Raw genomic sequence first — 10,962 nt, 5'->3', positions numbered from 1 at the left:
TTTTGGATGGTAATAGAAAAGGAGTTAAATTTGCCATGATGAGGGGTCAAGCAATGGCGACCCCTTGGTATAGGTTGGCAAACCAAGTCAGTGGTGATATGGGTGACAAAATTTGATCTGGGCCTACCAAGCCGCACGAACGCCTTGAATAAATGAGTTTGGATTTTTTTTTGGGTAATAGGGTCTATTCTATGTAAACTCGAAATCAACTTGATTACGAATGGATGGGTTTGAGTCTAGCCCTAGACTCGATGAATCACTCGAGGTAATCGAGTCGGGAAACCAATCAACTCCTGAACCTCGGATGATTAATAGTTCTCCCTTTTTTTCATGTAGTTCAATTCTTCTTTTGAAAGAAAGAAGGGTCGTAAATAGTAATGTAAGGATAGGCTATAAGGTTTCAGGATATGATAACGGATTTTAGCTAGTTTATCATTTATTAGTGTTTGTTGCTCGTGACCTTCCATCACTATAGTTTGCTTTATTTTTTAGCTGTATATCTGACTAATGAGTGAATTTAAATAAGTTGGTGGGTGGTTGTGAGTTCAGATATTATAAATATGTTGGTTATATATTTACTTTTTTAAACTCGATTATAAATGGGTGTGATATGGTTTGAGAAGTATTTTTCGGTCTGTTATAAATCCAACTTGATTCGACCCAATCACCACCCCTAAGTAGATATATTTATTGGAGGGGGTAAAGACATACATATTGAATAGGAAAGTGATGAAGGTGAAGTTTGAGATGGCAATCGAGAAGTTGGAGTTGGTCAGGATCCTGCTGAGGGGCCCCCTTAGTGTTCAAGAGGTTCACCGTGGTAGGAAATAAGATTAAATACCTTTTTGTTCCATTTAGTCTATTAATATTTTAATCTTAAAGTGCCACACTAGCATGGCTTACGTGTGGCAAAAATCTAAGTTTTCACAATGTAAATAATCTAACTCGTACCCTAATTGAATAAGGGCGATTACCTAGAGTCAAAAGCACATATGTACTCCCTACGCTCCCGCGTTAGCTATTCAGGATCCAAATATGGCCCTAATCTTGAAGCGTCCCACCTTGAGCACCATGGGGTTCAGCAATGTAGAGGTTAGTTTCCATAGAAGCTTAGTATGGTTGATAGAAAATAGATTTCAAGCATGCTAACCATCTGACTCTATAGGAACATGCTATTTGCTCTTGTCAAAAAATGCTGGGCGTTGATTGGAACTATTAGAATCCAGGTTCATCGTCTCGGTACCGGACCACATAGCGGTACCATACTAGCATAGTGTTGATATGGTACAGTATGGAATTTCGGTACATCATTCGTATCGGATATTGGTATGGTATATTCTGTACCGTCTGATTTGAGCTAGTATGACATATCTTGATTAGAATGATGGACTATTTTAGACCTTTGATGAGTCCAACTTGTTTATTTGATCCACAATCTCCTTCATGATTTGAGTATCCCACCCTGATAGGTCCTAGCCTTAGTGTCAATCTTGGGTTCGAGTTGTATCTTTTGCATGAAAGAATTATTGATTTTCATTCGCGATGTCAATCGTTGGATTGCTCCCTGCACAAAACTCAAAGCACTCCAACTTCTTTCTTCAATCCATCTGCTCAAATCTCAAAGCAGCTATCTACTTGCAAAAGAAGGTGAATCATTCTTTGGCTTCAAAGATACAACCCAAACCCATCAATCTGAGGTTTGAGCAGCGCGGGAGAGAGAAGGTGAAGTGAGATTGGAACAAAAGAGAAGGGTTTGGCTTGGTGTTTAATAGCAAAATTTTGACTACTTCCTAAAAATCATTAATAACTTTAGAAATCCAAGTGTTGTTTTTAAAAATATACAATCTTTTATTCATGAATAAATATTTTAGTAGTGCACATGCATGGGCACGTGAATCATAATTAGTGTATGGTAAATACAAATATTATAACAAGGATGTAGCACAGATCTTATAATCACCGGCCACATTGTTTGTCTTCGTGCCTGCAGACTTTGCAAATTGATGAGGCCAATATTATTCCTAAAGGTCGTGTTTTTCTGTTCTTTATTATTCTTCTCTCTTATATTTATAATTAAATAAATAATCATACAATTTTTTTTATAATAACTTATATTTTTGATTTTATTATTTAATAATTGTTTTTTTTATTATCCAAATTCTTTCTAGGATTTGAAGTCCTGAATTTTCACCTCTAGCCAAATGCTCCAGGATGCTGAAGCTGCGACCATGCACTTTACAATGCTGCAGTAAATTCCCACTGTTAACAAATACAACCCTCTACTCTTTATTTTTTTAAAAAATGGTTTTTCAAATCATAGGCCAGGCCTCAAGCCTAGCTTATATTCATTTTTAGTCGAGGTTTAAGCCAGGCCTATTTTAAATTTGACATTCTATGCCCGAACCAGACCTATGATCAGATCTAATCTTGAAACAAGAAAAACTGCCCTTGCTAAATGTAGGTGCTTATCAAAGTCACATAAATTTTTAAAAAAATTAAAGTCAGATCGGAATCCCATTCTTTCATGCTTCCTCTCATATACATGGAACGGAATGCCCCAACAATAGTGCACATTTACAGTATACACATTCATCCTTTGCTAATGAGTCCACAGTCCTCACTAATTAACTGATGATTTGTATTTAAGTGGGCAAGGGCACATTGAAGTTAGGAAGCTTTGCCCGAAAAAAGAAACATTTGTGCATGCGGAATTTGGTTGTTTCTTTCCAATTCCCAAGGATGTTTTGATGAAATGAGACTTGTCCCGCAGGTCGAATAGAATTATCGCATCTATGAGTCACTTTTCCAATGGTTCTACTCCATGCCCATTTTTGACCGTTGGAGAGGATATCCTGTGAAAAGGGGATAATAACCCTGCACCTTAGAAAGGATGGTGGCTATGTGGATTTAAACAAATCCTTGAAATAATTTGGAGTACTTCTAAAATTTTGGACTAACAGCATGAATGTGGACACCATCATGGCAAAGGACCAGGGCATTCCCCGCAACCGAAACAATGTTCAATTGTTAAAAACCAAGAAGAAAGTTCCAAATGGAAACACCAACTTTTTTTTTTTAACAAAATCAACTCAAACTTAAAAGGCAGCCAGTTTGCTTTGTCCCAGGTAATAACCCAAATGTTTCTCAGAAGTCAATCGTCCATAACTTAACAAAGGGATTTCCAATCACAACTTGCAGCAATGATCACAGAGGCAGCAGAAAAGTGGAAAAAACCTTATAAAATTCAGGTGCCTTGTCATCATTGAAGTGTATTCCCTCTGCTATTTCTCAATTGGGATGGTAGTTCTTAGAATTTTTGTTTTTACCTCTCAGCATACAGGATTATTTGAGAAGTCTACCTTGTACCTTGTCAACCCATGGAGACTTTTGAATCCCACCACCATCCTTTGATGCTGCCCCGAGGTGGTCCATTAATCCCATCCATCTATCACACCATCAAGTCCCAAGCAGCCATCCTACTGTGGTCATTTATCCAACACTTTGGTGAATTCTAGTCACCAAACACACCATTAATACATCACTCACCATCCATCATTTGAGGGCTTCCATCATCGGGCCATGGATACCACGGTCCAACAGCTACTTGTTGAAACGGAGAAACGAGGACTCGGAAAACAATATTTTAAACTAAGGAGCGTAGAGCAAACCCAACAAAATATGAAATTAATTTACGATGCATGAAATGTGTCGTGATGGATCGGCATAAGCGGCCAATTTTGTTTTTCTCCGTGTTGCTTTCCATAAATTGAAGTTAGATATACAAAACAAGACATGCTTGATGCTATGTATGCTTCCACACCTCCTAACTTTATGCTTTATATTAGTATGCTGCGAAAATTGGATGCAAATTAGACAAAATGCTATCTTTCACTTCATTGTATGATAATAATTACTTAGATTTCTGTTTGTATTGCCAGGAGTATTCAAACCAGTAACACTTTTGGTGCAGGACGGAGGTAGGGAAGGAGAGACAGAGAGGAAGGAGAGAAGAAGAGGGGAAAGGAGAAGAGAAAGGAGGGGGAGGAGGAAGGAGAAGAAGAGAAGGAGGCTAATTTTTATTCATCATTCATTAAACCCTAAACATGAGAGTGGACCTATATATATATATATATACAGAATCACAAAATAACAAATAGACCCCTATAAATAAAACAATTCCAAAAAGGTCCTAAAATAACTTGGAATCATATATTACGTGCATATATCATAAATCTTCTAAAAGTTCCTCCAGATGTAAAATAGTTATTTAGATATTGAATTCCCTCCCCAACCGACCACGGTTCGACGACTACCCGGAGAGGAAATTGGTGCTTCCTTTGGATTTAATGTTGTCGCCGGTCGTTGCGTGGCCGACGGGCACCCCTCCGGTGACCTGCCCGGCCTGCCACACGGTGTTCAACGTCGTCTTGTTACCCGCGAGGGCCACCGTCGCATAGATGGTGTACGCACCGTTGGAATACTCAGCCTCCCGGCTGTAGACGGTGAAGCTGAGCTTGCTGTCGCGCACCGAAGGACTGTAGCTGTTGAAGACATAGGAGATCACGGTGACTGCGCCGCTGGAGTTGTGGAAGGCGAGGAGAGCGTTGGCGCCTATCATGCCGGAGCTGGAGGGGTTGATGGCCCAGGCGACGAAGCCCGAGGAGTTCTGCGGCGCCCGGTAGGCGATATCGGCCGTGCCGTTGGAAGGGTGGTAGGTCCAGTGGAGGGTGGCGCTGAGAAGAACGAGGGAGCTGCAGCGGTCGTAGAGTTTGTTGTTGGAGAAGGTCTCGTTGAGGCAGTTCTGGGCGGAGGAACGGAGGAAGAGGGAGAGGAGGAGAGGGAGGAGTAGGATGGCCGGCCTTATGGTAATGGCCATTTGGACTGGAATTATAAGCCCAGCCGATAGAAACTGAGCCCAAAGATGGCTCTTTTTGGTCCCTGGTTGCCCTGCTACCGGAATCTGAGAGATACTGATAAAAAACCGATTTTGATTGGATTTTGGGGATCAAAATAGCAGATTTAGACTACTGGAGTGTGAATTATGGATCAGAGAACGGGGGGATGAGGACAGGGAATTGTAGAAAAGGTTTTTCCTAACAGGGGAATACTAAACACCAGAGGTTGCGATCAGGGGATCCAATTAACAAGCAGAGGAGAGAAGGAAGCCAAGAAAATATGAGCTGCACGCAGAGATTGCTATGGGGAGAGATGAAGCAGGGGAGGGGATGGTGAACGTTATATGGGAAAGAGGAAACGTGGGGGAGTTGGGGGTTGTTTTTTCGTTGGGCGTGTGGAAGCCTCTCTCTCTCTCTCTCTCTCTCTCTCTCTCTCTCTCTCTCTCTCTCTCATAAATTAGTCTTCTTGGCTGAGCTGAGATGCCTGACCTTTTTTTTTAATAGTAAAATTGGCATTTCATATAGATCTCACATAGATACAGCCAGTCAAGTCTAAATAAAAAAATGGTACAAGGAAAAATAAATATCATCAGCCCTAGTCCAGATAAAATCTCTGGAGTATCGAGTAATGAAGGAGGCAACCCAATCTGCAACTCTGTTTGCCTCTTGAAACACATGTGCTACTTGGAAGGACTCTATCTCCCTAACCAGTCTGTGAGTCTCCCCAATCAACGGGTGGCTATCCCCGTAACGGTCCACTTCTTGTATCCAATCAATCACCGTAGAAGAATCACCCCGAGGTATACCCTATCGGCTCCAAGTACTCTGCTCGCATAGGAGATGTCCTCGTAGGCTACCCGAAGCTCCACCTCAATAGCGGTCAGGCCGAGGGTGCGCCGACCCCCCCGCCACAACCAGTATGTCATGATGGTCTCTAATCACAAATTCTACTTCTCTATGCACTCCATCCGCCAACATGCTGCCATCAAAATTAACTTTGAGGTAACCAAGGGGCGGGGATACCCAAGAAAAGAGGACAAATCAAGGCACCGTGACAGCGTAATAAGTATCCCAGATGTCCTTGGCCATCCCAGAGGATCTTGATGTGGTAACCGTGGTGATCTCTGCAACATGACGAAAGGCCCTATCTACCACTATCCTGGGCGCTGACCTATTGCCCTCAAACACCTGAGCATTCCTGTCAACCAAATGTGATAGGCCAGGTATGCCCTCCTGATCCCCTCCTCAATAGAGCTCGGTCTCCTCATGGGGTCTCTCTGTCCTCTGCTGACTCCAATGCCTACGGGAGAGGAGTAGAGGAGCACTCCCAAATCTGTACTACCCTGGGGCACATGAGGATGACATGGGTAATGGTCTCCTTAGAGTCTGGGCACACCTCACAGAATAGAGTGGTCCGTACGACTCATCCTACTAATATTCTTCTGGTCGGTAGGCAGCCCCATGCCACTTTACATACGAACAGTGCCACCCACAGATGAATCCGCATCCTCCAAATCAACCTCCATCGATCTGCTAAGCTGGCTCCCTCTGGAACAGTGCAAGAAGGTCCCTGGATGCACCCTAGATCGCCCTGTCGGCACCCGTACCAGTCTGTCAGGCTTCCTTCGGGACGGAACAAGAATGGCCAAGATCAACTCCGCCAAAAGCTCTCCGAAAGCCTCCCAGACCAGCCCCTCCCTCCATCTACCCTCATCAGGAACAAGTAGATCACAGACCCTGAGTCCAGCTAACTTGATCGTGTCCACCATGGTCGTTAATCGAAAAAATCAGCATCTCTGTCACCCAACTATCCTCAAGAATATCAATGGACTGTCTATCGCCGATGGCCTGTCTGATCGTTGGAAGCACCAGTGGAGCTCTGGTACACATCTCCCTCCAAGTAGCCTTGACTTTCCAAGAGATGAGACAATAAGGTGAGAAAAGCCTGGAGTCTGCACCGGCATTTTTGCTTTCTATCTCCAGTGTTCAATTTTTCTCTCCCTTAGTATCTCTCTTTCTCTCTAAACCTACCTTGATGATGCCGGGCCATGGATGCCAAAGTCCAACAACAAATCCAACAAAACAAGAAATTAATTTACGAGGCATGAAATGGGTTGGGATAGACCGGCGTAAGAGGCCAACTTTGTATGTCTTAAATGGCAGGTAGATATACAAAACAAGACATGGTAGATGCTATCTATGCTTCCCCACCGCCTAACTTTATGCTTTATATTAGGATGCTGCAAAAATTGGATACAAATTTGACAAAATGCTATCATTCACTTCGTTGTGTGATAATATTAACTTACATTTTTGTTTGTATTGCTAGGAGTGTTCAAACCGGTAACCCTTTTGAAACCTAAGACTTCGAATCATATATTACATGCATATATCATAAATTTTCTAAAAGTTCCTCCAGATGTAAAATAGCTATTTAGATATTGATATATTATATGGATACAGTGCAATTGTGAATATTATGATACAAATAAAAGCATATAATTTAGCATGTCATGGAGATAGTTCCTTTATCTTGAATGCCCTATTTAGATTTTAACTAACTGTATGATTAATTTTATAAAATATATCCACAAAATTACTCTTCTGATAACTTATTCTACTTGTTAAGTTAGATTTCTATTAATAGTTATTTTATTATAAATATATTTATATGATATCTTAGTTGATATATTATTAATAGAATATTCTGTTGGAGATTTAAATTTATAAAAAAAGTAAATTTAAAATTAAATAAATAAAGAAGCCTTATACCGTAAATTTTTGATGGTTTAAATACTTTCAAATACTTATCTTTTTCTTCGTGCGCTTCTTTCACATGAGTTGCGATTCTTGGAAAAGAACGGTGGTTTCCGAATGGGATGCGATAGTTTTGAAACATCGCGACGTCGAAAACATAGCATCTTATCGATCATCGGATAGAATCTATAAAAAGACTTTAGATCCAGCATCTCGTAACAAGAAAAAAAATCCCGATGCCTCCCTCTCTCATTCATTAGTGCTCTATCTCCTCTTGGGAGGTTCTTTTACAAACAGTGTTCTTCCATTCTTAAAATTTTTTCTCTTTCTATCCTTTCTTTTTTTGGGCATCTGATTGAGTCAATCGAGTCAAGCCTCCCCAGTGTTGTGTTCGTTAGAGAAGGATCAGACTGAGTTGGGTTGTTGTATCTTGAGGACGAGATCACTATCACAATAGAAAAAAGAAAAGTTTCTCACAATTTTTAATGCATATACCGACGCTTATAAGCATATGTAATTTTATTACTGATACTTTCTAAAGCATCATAAAAGCATCGGCAATGTAAAGCGTTGACAATTGCCGATGTTTATTAGCGTCGGCAATACTTCTTTTAACGACGCTTTAAAGGATTGTTAGAGTTATTTTTTTAAAAAAAATATTTAATTTTTTTTTAAAACTCGCTATATATATTTACTAAACACATACACAATAAAAGTCATATAATAATATATATCATAATCAAACGGATTAGTCAAAATATTCATATTATCAAATATGATTGCATTTGTACTGTCAATTTACATTTACAATGTGCTTCAAAAAATATAAAAAATATACATATAAAACTTCTAAATAAATAGTCTAAGAGCTATCAGGGGTTGATAGCATTATCATCATCATCATCTCTATGAATAGATGAAGTATCAGGAACCTACAAGAAAAAGATAGAAACTTTAGAAATTTAGAATATGAAAATTATTAAGCTCATACAAAAATATATTATAATTATGTAAAAATATTCAAATATATGTAGTTATTTATTTGAGGAGGGGCAAACCTATGCAATATATATTCAATCTGGTCAAGCAAAGCTCTCAAAGATTGTATCTCTATTTGATGGCTCTGTCTCAACTCCTCCATATCTGTATGATAGCTCTGCCTAATCACCTCCATTGTATGATGGATCTGCCTCATCTCCTCCATCTCTGTATGATAGCTCTGCCTCATTTTCTCCATTACTGTCTTCAGACTACAAACCTCTGTAGTGCTACTATTTTATCTAGCATCTTAGGTATATCTGCTCATTGCAGATAACTGAGTGTGGGTAAATCCAACGCTATAACCCCTCACTTGACCATAATGCTCTGGGCCCATCAATTTGGCGAGTACCTGATTTTCGACGCAACTGGTCCGTCGGATGATGATGACTCTCCGACATGCTCTGAAATAAGGATGATAACCTTATCCTATATTTCTCTCAATAAAAAATAATCGCATATTAATATTTAAAAAATGAAACTAATAAAACATTATTGCACAAATCAAAGATGAATACATACAACTATATCTCTTGACTTCTTCCTGACAAAGTTGCCATCTCGGTCGGTGTGAGTCATCTTATAGAACTCTACCTCACCAGGCTTCCTCCCATGCTCTTCCATCTACAACAAAAAAGTATATTAGCAAGCTATATATCATCCATGATACGTTATACGAAAAAAGCATATCATTCCACTTCGTATAGTTGAGCGGACACAACTGACCCTTCCGCGCAGTCGATCCTAAAAAACTTGATAAAAGGCTTCCAGCCCTCTTGTTGGGCTGCTCCAATTCATTGCATCAAATGATAATCTTCTCACCCTCATGAAGCTGCCATGCATTCCTCGCTCGAGTGGATCCCCATCTCGTCCTCACTCTCTCCTATCCATCTACGAAAATATAATAAAATATTCATTAAAAAATTGAAGGAAAATGAATTAAAATATTTAACTTGTAAGAAAAATTAATATATGAACTTTCAATCAAATTATCCTAGAACTGCAAGTCATCCATAACAACCTCCTCACTTGGGTAATCAGTAGGACTCGTGCTGCTGAGGCTCGTGATGCTTGGGCTCGTAGGGTTGCTGGGACTGCAAGGACTGATCAGAAGATGATCACACCTAAGACTGCTTGAACTCCACATCTCTGAATCGTTTTCCTCAGTGCATGTTACCTATTATGCACAAAAATAATTAATATCAGTTAAATGATAATTTAATACTAAATGAATTCCTAATAAGAAATAATATTTATTAACTAAAGATGATAAGAAAACACAATAATTCTTTCAATATATACATCATAAATTTTTCTTATCATTAAGAAACAATACTCTCTCATTCAACATCTGTCCTAACCAAACTCGTTGTAGCATTTAGTTCATCAGTTGGCACAATATTATAAGCCATACACTGAGTATAAGTCTCGTCATCCTCTTCTTCCAACCTTTTTTCCATATCATACAAGTTTCTAGATTTAGTCTTAATGATAACAGACCAATCTTTATCTTTTGAATCTTGCATAAAAAATACTTGTCGAGCTTGAGATGAAAAATTGAATGGGTCATCTTTCAATAACACACCAGTATGTATCAATCTTGAAAAATTTACAAGCGTGAAGCTATCTATGTCTTGCCTCAAACCTCTAGTTGAGTTTATATCCATCCAATCATATCAAAATAATACTACCTTAAAATTTTCATAATAATCTAGCTTATAAATATCTGTTAGGGCACTCTAAGGAGGTGAAAGAGGAGGAAGAGGGAAGGAGGGGAAAGAGTTCCTTGGAGAGGAGGAGGAGAAGGCGACCAATGCGGCAAGGCGAAGGTGGAGCAATTTTGATGGATTTAGAGATTTAGGGCTGAAAGGGGTTGAATGGGATCGATGGGGTGGATTATAGATAGATCCCGATGATGCTTATAAGCGTCATCTTGTTCTTGATTTTCAACGATGCTTATAAGCATCATCTAAGACCAAGAACAAGATGACGCTTATAAGCATCGTCTATGTCTGGCTAAGTCTGGCTCCCGACAATGCTTGACTAAAAACGTCACAATTTTTCGATGCTACTTAGAAGTGTCGGCAAATTTTGGTGCGGTGCCAAATTGCTGACGCTTCTATCTGGCGTCGGCAATTTAAGGTCGGCAATTTCAATTATTCCTATAGTGCGCAGACTTGCACATAGAGGAAGAATCACATTCTTAGGGTAGTGTATATCACACGCCTTGTTCCAGACAAGATCTTTTTAATCTTTTGACTTTATTCTAGTA

At 39.6% G+C, this 10,962-nt stretch overlaps 1 protein-coding gene across 1 annotated transcript; it reads right to left on the bottom strand.

Annotated features, from left to right (window-relative positions):
- Positions 1–4,107: 4,107 nt before the first annotated feature.
- LOC103713361 (cytochrome b561 and DOMON domain-containing protein At4g17280-like) lies at positions 4,108–5,270 on the bottom strand. Its single transcript, XM_008800260.4, has one exon. The coding sequence runs from the start codon at positions 4,874–4,876 to the stop codon at positions 4,310–4,312; it is 567 nt and encodes a 188-aa protein (XP_008798482.1). The 5' UTR covers positions 4,877–5,270; the 3' UTR covers positions 4,108–4,309.
- Between the last annotated feature and the right edge of the window lie 5,692 nt (positions 5,271–10,962).

The sequence above is a fragment of the Phoenix dactylifera genome, chromosome 6 (assembly GCF_009389715.1).
Source record: "Phoenix dactylifera cultivar Barhee BC4 chromosome 6, palm_55x_up_171113_PBpolish2nd_filt_p, whole genome shotgun sequence".
Taxonomy (NCBI): domain Eukaryota; kingdom Viridiplantae; phylum Streptophyta; class Magnoliopsida; order Arecales; family Arecaceae; genus Phoenix; species Phoenix dactylifera.
This window is presented reverse-complemented; position numbering and strand designations above follow the sequence as displayed.

Bases quoted from the DNA above. Each gene is read 5' to 3' on its own strand.
- LOC103713361 (XM_008800260.4), bottom strand. From the start codon at position 4,876: ATGGCCATTACCATAAGGCCGGCCATCCTACTCCTCCCTCTCCTCCTC.